The sequence below is a fragment of the Enhydra lutris genome, unplaced genomic scaffold (genome assembly GCF_002288905.1).
Source record: "Enhydra lutris kenyoni isolate GAN:26980312 unplaced genomic scaffold, ASM228890v2 scaffoldscaffold6, whole genome shotgun sequence".
In the NCBI taxonomy this organism is placed as follows: domain Eukaryota; kingdom Metazoa; phylum Chordata; class Mammalia; order Carnivora; family Mustelidae; genus Enhydra; species Enhydra lutris.
This window is the reverse complement of record NW_019154090.1, coordinates 23102256-23121093: the sequence shown is the minus strand read 5'-3', so window position 1 is coordinate 23121093 and position 18838 is coordinate 23102256. Positions and strand designations below refer to the sequence as shown.

The following is an 18838-nucleotide window of genomic DNA, read 5'->3' as shown; positions in this document are numbered from 1 at the left end:
CTGCCTTGATGGAGAAAGTTGAAGCATTAGTAAAAAGCCTGACATTATGAAGAGTGAAGTCTCTAACGAGTCAGCGTTTTGGTCTCCTGTCATGGCAACCTAAAAGAATTCTGGAAAGAGAAGGACCATCTAATCCTGGAATTCCTAAAACAGAAAGTCCCCTACCCCTGTTGTCACTGTTATAGTTCCCTTATTATCTGCTTCACAGTACAAGACACATTCCTCTTTTTAGTTTTCTCTTTCTCTTTTTTTTTTTTTTAAAGTAAGCTCCATGCCCAGTGTGGAGCTCAGTGTAGGGTTTGAACTCACCACCCTGAGATCAAGACCTGAGCTGAGATCAAGAGTCTGATGCTTAAATGACTGAGCCACTCAGGCGCCCCTGCTTTTTAATTATTATTTACTCTTTTCCCAATTGTGTATGTGGTAAAATACACATAACATAAAATTTACCATCTTAACCATTTTTAAGTGGAATGTATATACATTTCTTGTTTACCTACTTTGAGATCCAGAAGAAATGGTCTGGAATCAATCCAGCCACGACCCAGGGTATAAGAGAGCAGAGTCAAGGTTGATTCCAAGGGTTTTGCTCTGAGCAAATGAACGACTTGCAACAGGTATGACTACAGAGGAAAAAGAGAATGTGTGTGTGTGTGTGTATCTGAGACAGGGGAATATTATATATCTGCTACTGTGTGATGAATTATCCTCAAAATTAGTGGCTCAATAAAACAAACATTTGCTTTCTCAGTTTCTGTGGGTTAGGAATTCAAGACTGGTGTGGTTGAGTTGCCCCGCCATTAACTGGCTGTGATCCAGGGCAAGTTACTTAGCTTCTCCGGGCAGTTCCTCTTTCAGAAAATGGAGATGAAAGTCCCACCTACTTTCTACAGTAGTGATTCTCAAACTAACTGCAGAGAATCACCTGGGATCCACTCCTAGTTTCTGATTCCGCAAGTCTGTGGTGGGGCCAATACGCATTTTTAACCAGGTACCCAGGTGATGATGAGGTTGCTAGTTGGGGACACTTTGAAAGCCACTGTTCTAGGAGGTTCATGTTGTTCCAGGAGTCTGATGGGAAACTCTCGGCTCAGTTCCTAGGTCAAGGGAAGCGAATGCTGCTATTACTGTTTCTGCCCCGCAGAGTCACCTCCGGGAGCCCTGTCCACAAGACACGACTACCCAGTCCGCGGGAGCGGACCCCGCCACCCAGTCCAGACTGCAGCCCCCAGCACCGGTGGGCGGGGCGGCCAGAGCGAGAATTCGAGCGAGGGGTGGTGCCAAGCGTGCGCATTGGTGCGCCTGCGTGCTCAAAGGGAGGGGGCGTGGCTCAAACTCCTGGCCGGAAGCAGGAGGCCGCCGGGGCGGGCCGGCTGGCGTCCCCTTTCCGGCTGGTCCCCATGGAGGCGCTGGGGAAGCTCAAGCAGTTCGATGCCTACCCCAAGACTCTGGAGGACTTCCGGGTCAAGACCTGCGGGGGCGCCACGGGTAGGCCGCTACGGGGCCGGGGTCGCTGGGACATAGGTGTCCGAGAGCTTGGCCTGGGCGCCTGGACCCGGCCGGGCCTATGGGGGGCTTGAGAGAATGGAGCAGAGGCCCTTCTGACCATCGCTCCCTTCCCCGCAGTGACCATTGTCAGTGGCCTCCTCATGCTGCTACTGTTTCTGTCTGAGCTGCAGTATTACCTCACCACTGAGGTAAGGGGCGGGCCTAGTACGTGGGTGGGGCTCGGCATTCTAGGGATGGGAGTGGGGAAGGAGAGGCGTAGGGCCACGTCTTACTGAGGTAGTGCTGCTCCAGGTGCATCCTGAACTCTATGTGGACAAGTCACGGGGAGATAAACTGAAGATTAACATCGACGTATTTTTTCCGCATATGCCTTGTGCCTGTGAGTACCCACCAGGGCTGGGAGTTGCAAGTTCTCAGGTGGGCTTCCAGATTCACACCTCCAGCCTTAGGTTCTGGATCGGATTCCAGGACAGCCCCTTTCCCCTAATCCACTGCTGCCCCCAGACAGTCCCAGCATCCCCTTATCCTCCAAAACCCAGATTCTCCCCTTGCCCTAGGTTCCCAGTACCTTACCCTGACTTCCTGCTTCCAGATCTGAGCATCGATGCCATGGATGTGGCTGGGGAGCAGCAGCTGGATGTGGAGCACAACCTGTTTAAGCAACGGCTGGATAAGGATGGCATCCCCGTGAGCTCAGAGGCCGAGCGTCATGGTAACTGTGGGGAGGAGGCCAGATCTCAGATCCCAGAGCTGGAAATGCCCAAGCCCTTCCTTCTGGCAAGTGGGATGTGGCTGGCCAAATGACAAATGAAGCAGCTAAGACCCAGAGAAGTCAAGTGGCTTGCTTAGGGTCCCCCTGTTATTAAGAATCGGAGTGGCCTGAAATCCAGGCTTAGTAGAGTACTCTAGTTGGCTATCATTCTTAGAGGTCTCCAATCCCTCCCTATCACAGGTGAGTAACAGAAGTTTTAGGATGGGTCTTATGTGCTGTTACCTTGGCAGAACTCCTCTAGGTGGACCCACATTTCTCTGGGCATTCGCTTCCCCATCCTGATAGCTGAATTCAGCCTTTAGTGTTCTTCCCCTTTGGAAGGCACTTCCAAGGGTGGCTCAAGGTTAAGAGTTTACATTCTTGAGTTAGATTGCCTGAATGTAATTCAGACAAATGTAATTTTGTCTCTTGCAGTCTATGACCTCACCTATAAAGCCATGATAAACACTAGTACCAACCACATGGAATTATACAATCAAATGAAGTCATATGTGTGTGATGCCTGGTACAGTGTGGCTGTTCACCCTGACTTCCTTTCCTGTCCCTAGGTGGCCTCCTGGGGCCTACATTAATTCAGTTTCCCACCATAGCAAAACCCTCCTCAAAGCTATGATTTCTTACACCTTAGGGATTGCTGTGTTCTGAGCTTTATCAGTTGTTTGTTCAACAGATTTATGTTGAAAACCTGTAAAAACCAAGGAATTTGCTGTAGCATTGTAAATAGGGTATAAGAAAGCAGAGTCGAGGTTGATTCCAAGGGTTTTGCCATGAGCAAATGAATGACTTGCAATAGGCATGACTAGAGAGGAGAAAGAGGGTGTGTGTGTGTGAGAGAGAGAGAGAGACAGGGAATATTATTTATCTTCTGCCGTGTAACAAATCGTCCTCAAAATTAGTGGCTTAATAGAACAAACATTGCTTTTTTTTGGTTTCTGTGGGTTAGGAATTCAAGACTGGTGTGGTTGGGTGGTTCTGGCTTAGGGTCTCTCGTGAGATTACAGTCTAGCTGTCGGCTGAGGCTATAGTCATCTGAAGGCTTGACTGGGGCTGGAGGGTCTGCTTCTAAGAGCTCAAGTGTATGGCTGTTGGCAAGATGCCTCAGTGCCTTTAAGCACACGGGCCTCTCAATAGAGCTGCTTCAGTGTCCTCACAGCATGGCATCTGGCTTCTCCCTGTGCATGTGATCTGGGAAACCACAAGGTAGAAACCGCAGCTTCTTTTATGACCTAGCCTCAGAAGTTGGACGCCATCGTTTCTGCAATATATGAGTGGTCACACAGATCAGCCCTATTCATTACAGGAGGTGGGACTACATAAGGATGTGAATACCAGGAAGTGGTGATCACTGAGGACTTCTTGGGGATTGGTCTCACAAGGAAGGATGAGGATTGGGAGGTAGATTTCAGGTTTGAGGCATGTTAAACTTGGGGTGCCCATTTTATACCTTATGATGTTAAGGAGGCAGTTAGACTACCAGTCTAGACGTTAGAGAAGGGCTGGGGAATAAATGTAGGAGTTATCGGCATGCAGATGGCAGTAAAGCCAATGGACTAAAGGAGAAGACTTAAGGAGTAAAAATGTTAGTAGAGTAGAGGTCTAGGGACTGTACCCTCAGCCCCTCCAATATTTAGAAGTCAGGAAAAGAGGATCTAGGAAGGAAGATTGAGAGCCATTAAGGTAGAAGAGAAACAACAGATGTTGCAAAAGCCAAATGGAGGCTGTCTTTCAAGAAGAGAGAGTGAGCAACTGTCAGAAGCCGTTGATAGTCCGTAAAATCAGTAAGAATTGACCGTTGCAATTGGCAACATGGAGGCCCCTGGAGACTTCACAAAGAATAGTTTCAATACTGTTGAGGATGAAAATCTGATGAAAGAACAGTAAAGGAAAGAGAGGCATTGAGTAAAAATAATGCTTTCAGGGGCACCTGGGTGGCTCAGTGGGTTAAGCCTCTGCCTTCGGCTCAGGTCATGATCTCAGGGTCCTGGGATCGAGCCCCGCATTGGGCTCTCTGCTCAGCAGGGAGCCTGCTTCTCTCTCTCTGCCTGCCTCTCTGCCTGCTTGTGATCTCTCTCTCTCTGTGTCAAATAAATAAATAAAATCTTAAAAACAAAACAAAACAAAACACTTTCAGGTGTTTTGCCGTAAGAGAGCAGAGAAGGCAGGGTAGGGGCTGACAGAGAATGCAGGTGGCCTGATGGATTTGGTGGGGAGATCAAGTGGTCTCTGTTGCTTCTCTGTTCTTCGTGGAAATTGAAAGTGAGGTCATGGGGCGCCTGGGTGGCTCAGTCATTAGGCATCTGCCTTCAGCTCAGGTCATGATCCCAGGGTCCTGGGATTGAGCCCCACTCAGGCTCCCTGCTTGGTGGGAAGCCTGCTTCTCCCTCTTCCACTCCCCCTGCTTGTGTTCCCTTTCTCTCTGTCAAATAAGTAAAATCTTTTTTTAAAAAAATATAATTGAAGTATAACATCATGGGGGCACCTGGGTGGCTCCATCGATTAAGCGTCCAACTCTTGATCTCAGCTCAGGCCTTTATCTCAGGGTCATGGGTTCAGGCTCCTCATTGGGCTCCATGCTAGGCATGGAACCCACTTTAAAAAAAAAAAAAAAAGAAAAAATAACATTTTGTAAACTTAAGGTATATCGTGTGATGATTGGGTTACACAGGTGTTATGAAATGATTACCACAGTATGGTTAGCTAGCATATCCATCACTTCACATGGTTATGTTTTGTGTGTGTGGTAAGAACCAATATTGAAGATCTACTCTCTTAGCAACTTTCAAGTATACAGTACGGTGTTATTAACTACAGTCTATCCTATACATTAGATCCCACAACTTACTCATCTTATAACTGGGAGTTTGTGCCCCCTGATCAACATCTCCCTGTTTCCCCCACCTCCCAGCCCTGGCAACCACCATTCTAGTGTCTGTTTTTATGAAACAGACTTTTTTAGATTCTACATGTAAATGAGATCATGAAGTTGTCTTTCTCTGTCTGACTTATTTTACTTAGCATAATGTCCTCAACCTTTATCCATGTTGTTGCAGATAAAGGATTTCCTTCTTTTTAGTGGCTGAATGATACTCCATTATGTATATATGCACCACATTTTCTTTATCCGTTCATCTGTTGACGAACACTTAGATTGTTTCCATGTCTTGGCTGTTGTAAATAATGCTGCAAAGAACATGGGACTGCAGATACTGATACGAGATATGATTTTGGGTTTTTTTGGATATATACCCAGCAGTGGAATTGCTAGAACATATGGTAGTTCTCTTTTTAATTTTTCAAGGAACTTCTGTACTGTTTTCCATAGTGGCTGCACCAATTTATATTCCCACCAACAGTGCACGAGCATTCCCTTTTTCCCACATCTTTGTCAATACTAGTTATTTCTTGTTTTTTGTTGTTGCTTTATTTTTAAAGAGGCTTTTTTTTTTTAAGATTTTATTTATTTATTTGACAGAGAGAAAGAGCACAAGTAGGCAGAGAGGCAGGCAGAGAGAGGGGGGAAGCAGGCTCCCAGCCGAGCAGAGATCCCGATGTGGGGCTCGATCCCAGGACCCTGGGATCATGACCCGAGCCAAAGGCAGAGGCTTAACCCACTGAGCCACCCAGGCGCCCCGCTATTTTTTTTTTTTTTTAAGTAGGCTCCACTCCTAATGTGGGGATCAAATTCACAACCCCAGGACCGAGAGTTGCATTTTATACTCAGTCAGCCAGGTGCCCCAATACTAGTTATTTCTTGTTTGTTTTTTAAAGATTTTATTTATTTGAGAGAGAATGAAAGCAGCACGAGAGGGGGGAGGGTCAGAGGGAGAAGCAGACTCCCTGCTGAGCAGGGAGGCCCCGTGGGACTAGATCCCAGGACTCTAGGATCACAACCCCAAGCCGAAGGCAGTCACCCAACCAACTGAGCCACCCAGGTGTCCTGTTTGTTTGTATTTATGAATGATAAAAGCCATTCTAGCAGGTGTCAGGTGATCTCTCACGGTTTTGACTTGCAGTTCCCTGATGATTAATGCTGTTGAGCTCTTTTCCATTTACCTGTTGGCCATTTGTATGTGTTCTTTTGAAAAATGTGTGTTCAGGTCCTTTGTCCATTTTTAATTAGATCCTTTGATGTTCATTTGTTTTGCTGTTGAGTTGTATGAGTTCCTTATGTATTTTGGATAGTAACCCCTTATCAGATATATCATTTGTGAGTATTTTCTTGTATTCCATAGGTTGCCCTGTCATTTCGCTAATCGTTTCTTTTGCAGCGCAGAAGCTTTTTATTGTGGTGTCGTCCCACTTGTTTATTTTTGCTTTTGTTGCCTATACATTTGGTGTCATAACCAAAAACTAATGACCAAGACCAATGTCAGGGAGCTCTTTCCTTATTTTCTTTCAGAAGTTTTACAGTATCAGTCTTACATTTAAGTCTTTAATCATTTCGAGTTAATTTTTGTGAGTTGTGTAAGATTGGGGTCCAGTTTCATTTTTTGCATATAAACATCGAGTTTTCCCAGCAGCATTTATTGAAGACAGTCCGTTCCCCATTTGGATCATGGAATTTAAATAAGGAGGGAAGCGAGGGCGTGAGGGGGTGATGGTGTCAGTGTTGTCGAAGAATTGGTGGCTCCTGGGTACCAGAGGTAGTGAGCTGGGAAAATAAGGATAAGGAGTCAGAGATTGGGATACTTGAAATTGAATTTTGGAAGGTTTCGGTCATGGGAAATAACAGGGTCTAGGTGGGCGTGTGGGAATGAGGCTCAGATGGGAGGACAAAATACGACTTGGGAAGGCAGGAGGTCGCGGCATTGAATATTGCAGTCTGCGGTTAGGAGGAGGTAGTTAGAGTCAGGGAGTCGGGCGCGGAGAGAGAGGTCTGAGGTGTAGCACCAAGGTGAGGTGGTTAAAGGCACACGCCTGGAAACTAGGGCTGAAATCTGCCACTTACTGTGTCACACTGGGCAGAGCCACTTCTCATCTCTGAGTCTCCGCATCTTTGCAAGTACGATGTGGGTAGTAATCATCCCAATCTTCCTCGGATCCGTGTGCGGTGAAAGACATTCTGTGCACAGTGACCTGTAGTCAGCTAACACTTAGTATTTGCTGTTACTGTTTCATTACTCGTACTTTTATTTCGAGAAATAATACATGTGCCGAAGTGCTTAGTGCCTGACACATGGTGTGCACCATATAAATATTGGCTGTTTTTTTTTAAAGATTTTATTTATTTATTTGAGAGACCGCAAGAGAGGGGGAGGGGCAGAGGGAGAGGGACAAGCAGACTCCCCGCTGAGCAGGGAGCCTGATGGGGATCAAGACCTGAGCCAAAGGCAGGCGCTTAACCAAATGAGCCACCCAGGAGCCCCAGTATTAGCTATTATTGTAGCTTTTATTATGCCCAGGCCACAGACCAAAGGGCCTGTGCAGGGGTCAGGGGTGCAGTTTTCACTCTGTCTGCTCCCAGCTGATGCCCCTGCCTCTGTCCTCCCCCTAGAGCTCGGGAAAGTTGAGGTAAAGGTGTTTGACCCTGACTCCCTGGACCCTGATCGCTGTGAGAGCTGCTATGGTGCCGAAACAGAAGACATCAAGTGAGCTGGACCCTGGGGGCCGGGGTGGGGGGCTCCTGCGAGGCACCGTGTGTCAGCCATCCTCCGTCTGCGGCGGGCTCCACAGCAGGTGGGGGAAGTTGGACCGGGAGTTGAGTGGGGATGGGATGTGTGCCTCAGTCACTGCTCCTGGTGCAAGTGACTGGGGCTCTATGGCCCACTGCGTGGGGCCAGAGCCAGGTGGAGGCTGAAGTGGTCCCCGCTCCCGTTCAGAGTCCAACCGCCTGGGTTCCACCCTTGTATCCTCGGGCAAAGCCACATAACCTCTCTGGGGAAGGGGGTTGGTGAGAACATGTCTCCCAGAACAGTCACATTGGGATTAGGGTATACTGTATGTAAAGAGCTGGGATTGTGGGCCCAGTCCAGGTAATGAGGCCTGTGATAGGTGGCCACTGCTGTTCTGTTCCTCGGGCCCTGGCCCCCAAGAAGCTGATTCAGCAGGTCTAGGGTAGGGCCTGGGAGTATGTATTTAATATTTTTTCCCATTGTGGTAAAATATGTATGACTTTTAAAACTTAGCATTTTAACCATTTTCACTTGTTGGATTCAGTGGCATTAACTACATTCAAGTATTGGGCAGCTGTCACTGCTCTCTGTCCTAAAACATTTCAGCATCCCCAACAGAATGGGAATATGCATTTTGAACAGTCCTGCTGCCTCTGAGCAGATGTGGTTTGAGAACATTTGGTGGCCGGGGGGCGAGGCTGGCAGAGGCTTCATCCGTGGACAGCACGGCTCTGTCTCCCGAGGTCCCGGCTCCCGGCCTGTGCCTCTGTCCGGCTCTCACCGCGTGCCCCACCCCTCCCCCCGCCCGCAGGTGCTGCAACACCTGTGAAGACGTGCGGGAGGCCTATCGGCGTCGGGGCTGGGCCTTCAAGAACCCAGACACTATCGAGCAGTGCCGGCGAGAGGGCTTCAGCCAGAAGATGCAGGAGCAGAAGAACGAAGGCTGCCAAGTGTATGGCTTCTTAGAAGTCAACAAGGTACGGGAGGGACTGAGGTGGGAAAGGGCCAGCTGAGCTGTGGGTTGGCCCCGCTCCACAGTGAACCAAGGGCCCTCTCAGGCCCTCAGGAGACCAGAGGAAGGGAGGAGATGGCTGGAGAATGAGTGGGAATATCCCCTACAGGTGGCCGGAAACTTCCACTTTGCTCCCGGGAAGAGCTTCCAGCAGTCTCATGTGCATGGTGAGTGCACCTACCTTCGCTGGGGGGTTTTAGACCCCGGATGCCCCGGTGGGTTTGAGTGCCCCTGCGCCTGCCCGATGCTGTGTATCCTCGGCCCGGGGGAGACCCTCATCATGGGGTAGCAGTTTGGTACACAGTTCAGAGCACAGGCTGGGGAGCCAGACTGCCTGGGTTCAGAGTTCAGTTTCAGACCTTACTGGCTATGCGAAACTTGGAGGAAGTTCCTTCACCTTTTTGAGCTCGTTTCCTACTTTATAAAATGGAGAGGTTGGTCCTTCTCTCCTAGGGTGCTTGTGCAGGTGAAGGCTGCGGCCCAGAGCCCGGCTGTGGGGGGCACTTGTCTCACAGTAGTTCCCAGGATCAGGTGTGCCGTGTGGGAGGCTTTGGGGTCAGCAGGGCGGGGTTCGAACACAGGGTCAGCCCCTCCCAAGTTAGGTCAGATTTGGGGACTAGGGAGCCCCATTCAATTTCTTCTCTAAAATGGGGCTACAGATACTAGCCCCCCCCCGACAGGTTGTTCACACAGATGAATAAGTGGGATTTCTGTTCCTTCCCGGGTTCCTCCGTGCACACACTAGGTATGCGGGAGTCACCGCATGCCCCCTTCTAGTCTGGGTGCTCACAGCGCAGCTCTGAACGGAACACAGTCCTTGTCCTCGGCGTGTAGTAAAGAAACAGACCACAAACGTTACTGTTGAGTACTGTGAGCCCAAGAAAGGCAGGATCAAGATGACGGAGGCGAGGGGCTCTGGCGAGATGGTGCGTGTGTGCCATTGGTGTTGGGCGGGCAGGGAAGGACTGATGGGGTGGCATTTGAGTAAAGACCTGAAGAAGGTGAAGGAGCTAGCCCTAGGGTGTCCGGGCAGAGGTGTCTGAAGCAGAGAGAAGAGCAAATGCAAATCTCTGAGCTGAGAATGGGCTTGGCGAGTTGGAGGCACAGTAAGAAAGCGGGGGACTGGCACGCAGCGAGCAGGGCAGTGTGGCTAGGGGTGAGGTGAGCCTGGTAACGGGGCCACGGCCTGCAGGGTTTGGGAGGGCACCACAGGGACAAGGGCCCTTACTCTCCGTGAGACACACAGCCATCGTTGGGTTCTGAGGAGGTGCTACGTGCTGTGACTTGACTTGGTAGAGGTAGGCAGCACTCTGCTCTGTGGACAAGACTAGGGGCAGGACAGAACCAGAGAGGCCGGTAGGAGGCCATGGCTGTGATCCATCCGGGCACAGGATGATGGGGGCCGGGCCAGAGTCGGGGAGGGACAAGCCGGGCTGGCTGATGTTGGAGGGTGAGGCCGAGAGGCGTGGCTGATGGGTGGCAGCGGTGGGCGCGGGAAGGCATGGGGTCAGAGATGACTCCGAAGTTGTGTGCCTGAGGAGTGAGAAGGATGACGTTGTTTAGGCAGAGGGGAAGATTCAGAAGAACGTGTTTAGATGGCTGGACAAATCAAGCAGGAATTCGGTGACTGATGTGTTCAGACTGGTGGGCTCCAGGTGTCCTTTTAGACAGTCCGGATACAAGTAAGCAGCTGGCTGGATCTGGAGGTCAGGGGAGAGGTCCGGCCCCGAGATACTTAGGTGGCAGTCCTCGGGTATGTAAAACAATGGAACAGGATGAGGTCACCGTGGAGGTGAGGGTAGGCAGTGAGGAGGGGAGCTCCAAAGACGGAGCGTGGCACCTACCCTGTCAGAGGACACGGGCGTTGGGAGGAAGCAGCCGCTGGACCGGTAAGGAGCGCTGGTCAGACGGGAAGGCCAGCGGAGAGGGGGTGTCCCGAAAGCCTGGGGAAGGAGGCGTTTCCAAACCCAGACCCGATGTTTCTGCATGCCGAGTGAGAGTTGCCCGCTGGCTGTATGACCTGGCAGTGGTCACTGTGACGTTGGCCGCAGCTTTCGTGGACTGATAGGGAGCACCCACTGTGTGGCTCAGGAAGGAAAGGGAGAGGGGTTGGAGCCTGTGAGAAAGGACCACTCTTCTGTGGAGTTTGCTCGAAAGGGAAGAGGGTGGGCTGGACCTGGAGGGCAAGGGCTAGACTCGAGGGGGCTGGTGGACAAGCTGTGCGAGGCAGCAGTGGGTGACATGCGGTGGGAACAGTCCACCGCAGAGCCGGCCAGTCATGCTCCAGGGTGGGCAGGACCGTCACCAGGGTGACGTCCTCGAGAGGGAAAAAGAAGACAGAACCGAGTGCCCTAGAAATGTAGAAAGCCCAAACATGGCGACGGGAGGAAAGGCTGACCAATTCGGGACAGGTAGGATGACAGCTGGTGATCAGGAGATCATCGGGAAGGGTGACAGGGTTGTGGAGGAGAGAGTGGTGGCCAGACTCGAGAGCCGAGAGCCGTTGAGAGGTGCGAAGGGCCAGCCTGCGCTTCTGTGTGGATCTCGAAGGGACTAAGACAAGTAGGGAGAGTCCGTGTACTTTGCCACAAGCTGCAAAGCTGGGGATTTTTAGGGCAGCTCGAGGGACCATGATCTGGAATGGCATTAAGAAGCAAGGCCTCACTTTGGGCTACGGAGGAAGCTAAGCATGGGAAAGAAATCGTCACCCCTGAGGGGGCTGCAGGGAAAGGACTGTCAAGAGAGAGTCAGGCTGCGGTTGGAGCGTGACAATGAATTGAATGCATAGAGGCTGAAGAAGTAGGGGTTTCCCTGATGCGTAATGGGGCCCCCTGGGAGGGTTGGGAGTCGGGATTGTATTGGGGGATGTGCGGAGCTGCAGTGTGACGGGCGTCCGGGGGTGAGAGATGAGCTGGCAGTCCTGAGTGCCCAGGGACTGCAGTGAGCAGGAGGAACGGGCCTCCTGGAGGCAGCGCGGCTGGTGTGGAAGGCGGTGTGCAGGGGTGAGGCTGAATGCTGGGCAGGGGCGGGAGGTGGGTCCAGAGCCCCCTCTTCTGGAGGGGTCAGGGGTCTCACAGGGACACTGGGAGACGGTCAGGGTCGCACTGCTGGCCCGGGCTCTGGAGGCACGCAGTGGGAGGTCCCACGTGGGCTGCAGCCCGAGTCAGGGAGCCCAGAGCAGAGGTGCTCTGTCTCCTGGGAGGGTGTTCAAAACACAAGGCTACAGTTGCCTGAGGCCAGAGGTCTGGCTGAATGGAAGGTCTGGGTGCTAGTTTCTGACATCTTTGTTGTTTTGTGGGGGGATGATTATGAAGTTTACCTTGTGCTTTTCCATCTTAGATCCTACCTGGTCCTCAGGACAGCCCTTTGTAGAAATCACTGAGCCCCAGAGCGGGCAAGTTGCCTGCCCAAGGTCACACAGCTAGGAAAGTGGCTTATTGGGCTCTAAATCTTTTATTCTTCCTAGGCCACCGTACTTCTGCCCCCAAGAGCCCTTGCATTCCTCCCTGGCCAGGGAAGAGTTCCCCTGGGGATGAGACCAGGAGGAGCCTTGTTAGCAGGGTCCAGACCCTGCTGCTGAGCCAGAATATTCCAGCCTTCCTTTCTACCATGTGTCTTCCTCCGTAGTTGTCGTTGTGAAGCTCTCAATCTCTTTTCTCTTCCTCCCGTCTCTCTCCTGCCCTCCCCCGTGCTGCAGTCCATGCTGTGGAGAGTAAGTGGCCCTGCCCCTCAGGGAGGCCAAGCCCCCGCTTCTGGGGCAGCCTACCCTCTCAGGACGGGAGGAGGTTTGGATGGGCCTGGGATGGGGGTCTTACTTTTCAGGTAGGGTTCCTTGAAGTGGGAGAGATCAGAGCCAGAGGGCAGGAAGCACTGGTTCTGGAATAGATAGTACAGGGTACCCATAGTGTTTCCTTTGGGGGCTCTGAGGGTGGGGGCTCAGGGGTTGGGGAACGTGCTTGGACAGCCTTCTCAGGGCCCACCTCACCTTGGGGCTCAGCGATTGGCCCTCAGCTGTACTTAGTGAGAGACCAGAGTCAGCGGGGCTTGTCTCCAGAGGTGCAGGCAGGACTTGGTGGGAGTGGAAACCTGGGAGACAGCCGTAGAGGGCTCCCTGGATGTGTCGGGGGGAAATGGGGTCTGTGTTCTTAAGGTCCAAGGAGGGCCTGGACTTGCACACAGGCCCAAGGGGGGCCTGACGGGCAGCCCTCCAGCAGGGCCCGGCTGGGGGGTGGAGGGTCAGAGGAGCTAGGCAGTCACACTCCAAGAGGGGTGTGGAGGCCTGAGCAAGGACGCTGAGGGAGCCAGGAGGCCAGTGCTACCCCATCTGATGACACCTTCTCCCTTCTCTCCTAGTCCATGACTTGCAGAGCTTCGGCCTCGACAACGTACGTACCGCCGGAAGCCATACGGGGCGGATGGGCATGGGAGATGACTGCTGCCTTCTTGTCTCTGCAGGGATGTCCTGGGATGGGGGAGTAGAGAAAAATATACCATATTCTGCCAGGCAGTCAGTCTGAGGGCAGAGAACTGAGGTCTGCACAGGTCAGAGATGGGCAGGGCTGGGCAAGAGTGTCCTGGGCGAAGGGATCCTCTGGCAAAGTCAGGAGGGAGTGGAGAACTTCTCAGAACCCGCAGAGGCAGGTGTGGAGGAGGAGGCTGGAGAGGTTGGCACGGACCAGACTGCAGAAGCCTCAGACCAAGCAGCGGTCTGGTCTTCCTCCTGCAGGCGGTGGAGGTCATTGGTCCTTTAACCGGGGTGATTATGTAATCAGATTTGCATGTTTTTAAAGACCCTTCTAATGGTTGAGGTTGATACAGACTAGGGCAGGACAGGTGTCAGAGCTGGGAAGTCTGCCCCCCTCAACCCCCAGGCTAGGCTCCCCTGGCTTGAGACTTCCAGGCAGACCAGGCACCTGCCACACCTGTCCGTGCCCAGCCTTTACTGGCTTTGCAGTGGAATGCCACCAGAACCTCAAACTGGAGGCCCAGAGGCCGTGGACTCTGTGAGGAAGGAGTTCCCCAGTGGGGTGTAGGGATGCCTGTGTTGGTCACATTCTCCCAGGCAGGATGTCTCCCTCCCTCCCCCATCTCCACACGTCCCAGACCCAGACCCAGCACCCCTGTCTGCTGCTGTCCTGCGGAACCATTGATGGGGTGAGGCCTGGTGGGGCCTCGAGTGCCAAGGCTCAGGTGCTGCTGTTGCTTTCAGATCAACATGACCCATTACATCCGGCATCTGTCATTCGGGGAGGACTACCCGGGCATTGTGAACCCCCTGGACCGCACCAATGTCACCGCACCCCAAGGTACCCGCCTGGGAGGTAGCCCTTGGCTGCCAGAGCCCTGCCCGGCACCCATGCCCAGTGCTCTGTTCCCCCTGCAGCCTCCATGATGTTCCAGTACTTCGTGAAGGTGGTACCCACGGTGTACATGAAGGTAGACGGGGAGGTGAGTCTGCAGGAGCTCAGCTGTCAGAGTCCCTCTTGGTGCCAAGCACTCGAGTCCTGTCGACCTGGGAAGTGGGGTGCTGCTCTTATCCCCAGATGATGGATGACAGGCTGGGGGCGGGGGAGTAATATACCGTCACAGCCAGAGTGAAGGGCCCAGGCTGTCAGACTCGAAAGCACTTTAACTTTCTGCTCGCCCTCGCTCACCCTCACTGCCCGCACCCATTCCTCTGGCGCTCACTGTCCCTGTGGCCTGCCCTGGGCTGGGGGCTAACCCTTCCTGGGGGCCCTCCTCCCCTTTCTGCTGTGGCCTATGGAGCAGCATCTCGGCAGACAGGAAGTCAGGCCTGGCCTTGCCAGGAGCTCATGGTGCGGCCTTGGCAAGTTGTTTCCCATCCCGTGAACCCCCACTGAGAGAATCCACCCCATGTAGCTGGGATCGGTAAACTGTAGAGAGCTGGTGACCCAGGGGAAGGCGGGCTGGTGAGGCTGAGAGTGTGTCTGGGTGGCCCCCGGGTCTTGTGGTGGTCATGAGCCACATGGGGTCTTGTTTTCTTTCCCACACAGTCCAGGTACCACGGACAAGGGCAGGAGCAGGTGTAGGGCTGAGAGGGTTTGGGAGCCAGGTCACAGTCTTGGCCCCGGCCCAGACTCTCTTCCTGTCCCAGGTGCTGAGGACAAATCAGTTTTCTGTGACCAGACACGAGAAGGTCGCCAACGGGCTGATGGGTGACCAGGGGCTTCCCGGAGTCTTCGTGCTGTATGAGCTGTCACCCATGATGGTAAAGCTGACAGAGAAGCACAGGTGAGTGTGGCAGAAGGGAGGGGCCTAGGATTGTGGGGTGGAGGGGTGCCTGCTGACCCCCTGCCCATCCCTCCACCAGGTCCTTCACGCACTTTCTGACAGGCGTGTGCGCCATCATCGGGGGCATGTTCACAGGTTAGAAGCCCAAGGGCGTCTGTCTGGGCCTGGGGCGTGGTGGGGGGATGTGAAGCCTGGGTTCCCTGCTGGAGTTTTACTTGGGGAAGGAGGACTACCTCAATAGCCAAGGGGAGATGCTGGCCTAGCCGGTCAGGTGACAAGGCTCTGGGGTCCAGTCAAGGGCCCAGCAGGGCCAGCGCCAGCCCTTGTGTCTCTCCTCAGTGGCTGGACTCATCGATTCGCTTATCTACCACTCGGCTCGAGCCATCCAGAAGAAAATCGACCTCGGGAAGACAACATAGTTGTCTCCTTCTCCCTCTGTTGTTCTGTTCTCCTGTTTCTCTTTGGCCCTGTGGTCATTCCCAGCCTCTTGCCCACCCCACCCCTACTCGGCGTCGGTCTCAGTGCAGGTTCATAAATCTGTTGGTTGTGATAGTACTTGCTGGTCTCCATGTGGTTCTTGTCTGGTTGGAGCCTAGAAACAACCCCTCATCACAGCCACTTCCCGAAGGCAGTCAGGACTGACAGATCAGGCCAGGTGCCCTCTGGGAGCCCTACGTGGACATCCCCAGTCACACCAGATGAATGTCTGTCCCACAGCCCTGTCCTCCGTCCCTCCTCTGAGGTGGTCTTTGGGCCTTTTGGGCTCAGCTCCAGGGTGGAGATGGACCTTTCCAGTAGGAGCTTCCTGGAGCCACCATGGCCCGCAGGCTCAGACAGGCTGATCCCAGTGGTACTAGGGCCTTGGGTGCAGGCTGGGGCTTGCCCCCTCTTCCGTGATAGCTGAAGCCAGGGCCTCTCCCTGCCACCCTAGGCTCAGTCTCCTGAGCGGGATCCGGGCAGGTCATGTGCAGTCTCCAAGGTGGAGGCAGCACTGGAAAACGGAGGTATGGTAGCAGTGGCCGTTCTGGAGGCGGGCTGGCGTCAGATCCCCAGCTCTGGAGCTCGCCAGGGCTTCCCATCACAGCCCACAGTACGTGTGCAGAGCCAGGGCCAGGAGCCCACTGCGCAGCAGCCCCGGAAGCAGGGGCATTAGCGCCGGTCAGTTCACCCGATCGTTTCTCAGGGAGGGGCTGGGTGAGACATTCGTAGGAAGGGAAGTAGAGAGGACAGGAAGCAGGGTAGGACGATGAGAGCAAAACGTCTAGAGGCAGAAAGACCTGAGATCTAGCTCTGATGGGATCCCTCACGAGCTGTGACCTTGGCCAGGTCTCTGCAAGTTACAGATCAGATTGCGCGCTGTAGCGAGCCTTGTTTTTTCCGTCAGCTGGAAACCATTTCTCCTTGTTAATAAAACCCCGAGTTTCCTCTAGAAACCTCCCTGTCTACCTTCTCAGCTTCTGTGTTGGGGAGGAGGTTTGATCTCCCACCCTAAGCTCCAGGGAGGTCTCAATCCATATGTCCCCCACCCCCAGTGCGACATTGCCAGCTCTGGGCTCCGGCGGAACTAGGAAAACTAGGACATGAATGTGAGGAGACCTGAGGTTGGTGCCGCCATCCTGCAATTCTGGGGGGGGGGGGAACCCTCTACAAATGACCTAGCCCCCAGAGGACAGCTGAGCCCACAGGCAGAGAACCGATCCTAGTGACATCTTCTGACCCCTGGGACAGGCTGCCGGCTAAGCCCTGGGAATCGCAACCGTGCCAGCTCCCCAAAATGCCTTTTTGCTTCAGCCAGTTTGGGTTGCGATTTCTATTATTTGCAACCAAAAGTGTGCTGATACGCTTACTCTCAGCATATCAGAAGTAGGTAAGTGCTTAGCTGTCACAGAATGGTAGCAGCCATAAGCAGGTTAAGTAAAAGGGATGTCCTTGTCAGAAGCAAGAGCAACAGGTGATAGCTTGATGGCCAGGACTCTTGGCCTTGAACTTCCTACCAGGTCCCATTCTTCCTCTGAGCAGCCTCACACCCTTGGGTGACTCCCCAGCACCTGTCACCCGGGGACAGCTTTGTTTTCTGCCCTTGTATCATGTACACCCTAAGTTCAGGCATCAGAGGGGAGGCACAGTCAAGTTTATTCAAGGAAAGCCGTGGACTCCCAACAGCTCCTGTCGGTGAGCAGAACTCCCCAGGAGGATCTGAGGGGCTGGAGTTCCAGGAAGAGTATGCAGGGTCAGTTAGGGTCAGGGCTGGTGGAGGGGGCGGAAGATGACCTGGCTGATCTGGCCGGGCATGGTGTAGAAGACCAGGAGGAGGAAGACGGTGACCAGGGCCAGCAGCAGCAGCAGCACCAGGATGCGCCAGTACCGCCGCCAGATGAAGAAGACGAAAGTCTTAAGTGGGTTCACAAACCAGTTGAAGGAAGTTTTCGGGCGGCTGTGGGGGCGGGGGGAAAAGGGGATGTCAGAATGCCGAGAAAGCCCCTGCCCCCCCCCTCCCGCCCCAACTGCCCCGCTCGAGCCCCGCCTCCCCCTCACTTGGGCTTGTCCAAGGGCTCGGGCTCCTTCCGCCCCTTCCCCACCGGCCGCTTCTCCGCCTCCTCCACAGTCAGCAGCTCAAACTCTGCCTCCACCTTCCCCTAAAGAAAGGGGGAACAGAGGCCAGGCTCGGAGGTGGGCTTAGGCCGCCCCTCCTGCCCCGCCCCCCACAATCAGCAGCCCGCAGTCAGGAGTCTGCCTCACCCACCGTGAGCACGTGGACGTGGCCTCCGGGGTCCGTGAACGCCAAATCCTCCGGCCGGCCCTTCCTCTTCTTCCTCCGCCTCTTCTTGCCGGCTGAAGCCTCCCGCTGCTCCCGTTCCTCATCCTCCGGCTCCCGCAGCTTCACCACAGGCCACCAGCCCCGCAGGCGGCGGCAGCGGAAGAGGTTGCACCTTGGCCCGGCCCCATCGCGGGCCAGCCTCACGGAGCAGAGCTCGGGGCCCCGGGCCCCCCGCACCATGTCTGGCAGCTGCAGCTCCAGGGATCCTGTAAGTCCGGAGCTCTGGGGTTAGGCCAGAGATCAGGGTCTGTCTAGCACCCCCCCCACACACACACAGCAGGACTGTGCCTTGGGGCTTAGAAGCTCCGGGGTGATGCTCAGGCCACAGCAGCGGACCACACAGCACGGTGTTCCTGCCAGCAGCTGGTCAGAGCCCGGCCAAACAGAGCCAAGGATGGAACCGGACTGCCAAAGCAGGGACCCTGGCGTCGGAGACCAAAGTGACCTTGGATTGGGGACATTATAGGGTGGGAACAGAGGTCTGTGCTCTGGGCTAAGTTCAGTAAGGAGGCCAGAAAGCCAAGAATAGTGACCTACGGTCTGAAACCCAGCATCCAGGGCTGGGTTAGAGTAGGGAACCAAGGGACGAGGAGCAGGGGCAACAAGGGCAGAAATTGGAGCCGGGGGGTGAGGCAGGAGGAAGGCGAAGCCGTACCAAGGAAGTCATTGGCGGAGATGCGGTCATAGTCCCAGACCTGCAGGACCAGCACCGCCGGCTGCCGGAACTCGGCTTCTTCCAGGGCGAAGGGTCCAGGCCGGCGCCGGACGCTCACCTCCCGCTCCGTGGGCAGGTAGTCGAAGCGGAATACGAAGCGCCAGTTGAAATTTCCCTCCCCAGTCAGGGAGTTGAAGTGAACGTCTGT

At 54.0% G+C, this 18838-nt stretch overlaps 2 protein-coding genes across 5 annotated transcripts in view; one reads left to right on the top strand and one right to left on the bottom strand.

Annotated features, from left to right (window-relative positions):
* The first annotated feature begins 1322 nt into the window (after positions 1 to 1322).
* On the top strand, positions 1323 to 15712 carry LOC111141489 (ERGIC and golgi 3). 4 transcript variants are annotated; one of them, XM_022494083.1, is made up of 14 exons: positions 1323 to 1488; positions 1627 to 1697; positions 1801 to 1888; positions 2102 to 2221; positions 7776 to 7869; positions 8705 to 8870; positions 9015 to 9072; positions 12603 to 12617; positions 13259 to 13290; positions 14115 to 14211; positions 14289 to 14353; positions 15021 to 15157; positions 15237 to 15292; positions 15497 to 15712. In XM_022494083.1, the coding sequence occupies exons 1-14, from the start codon at positions 1401 to 1403 to the stop codon at positions 15574 to 15576; spliced, it is 1167 nt and encodes a 388-aa protein (XP_022349791.1). In that variant the 5' UTR covers positions 1323 to 1400; the 3' UTR covers positions 15577 to 15712. The 4 variants fall into 4 exon arrangements, with proteins under 4 accessions (XP_022349791.1, XP_022349793.1, XP_022349792.1 ...); XM_022494085.1 differs by lacking the exon at positions 12603 to 12617 and having other exon boundaries at positions 7776 to 7847; positions 8836 to 8870; XM_022494084.1 differs by lacking the exon at positions 12603 to 12617.
* A 1686-nt stretch (positions 15713 to 17398) lies between these two features.
* Positions 17399 to 18838, bottom strand: part of LOC111141682 (fer-1-like protein 4) — a 45303-nt gene continuing 43863 nt past the window's right edge. Inside the window, 1 exon segment of the mRNA XM_022494435.1 lies at positions 17399 to 17591. Coding sequence (XP_022350143.1) covers positions 17399 to 17591 — 193 coding nt within the window.

Coding starts and splice junctions, on each gene's coding strand:
- LOC111141489 (XM_022494083.1), top strand. CDS start 1,401: ATGGAGGCGCTGGGGAAGCTCAAGCAGTTCGATGCCTACCCCAAGACT. Junction 14,212..14,288: donor CAATGTCACCGCACCCCAAG/GTACCCGCCTGG, acceptor TTCCCCCTGCAG/CCTCCATGATGTTCCAGTAC. Junction 15,293..15,496: donor CATCGGGGGCATGTTCACAG/GTTAGAAGCCCA, acceptor GTCTCTCCTCAG/TGGCTGGACTCATCGATTCG.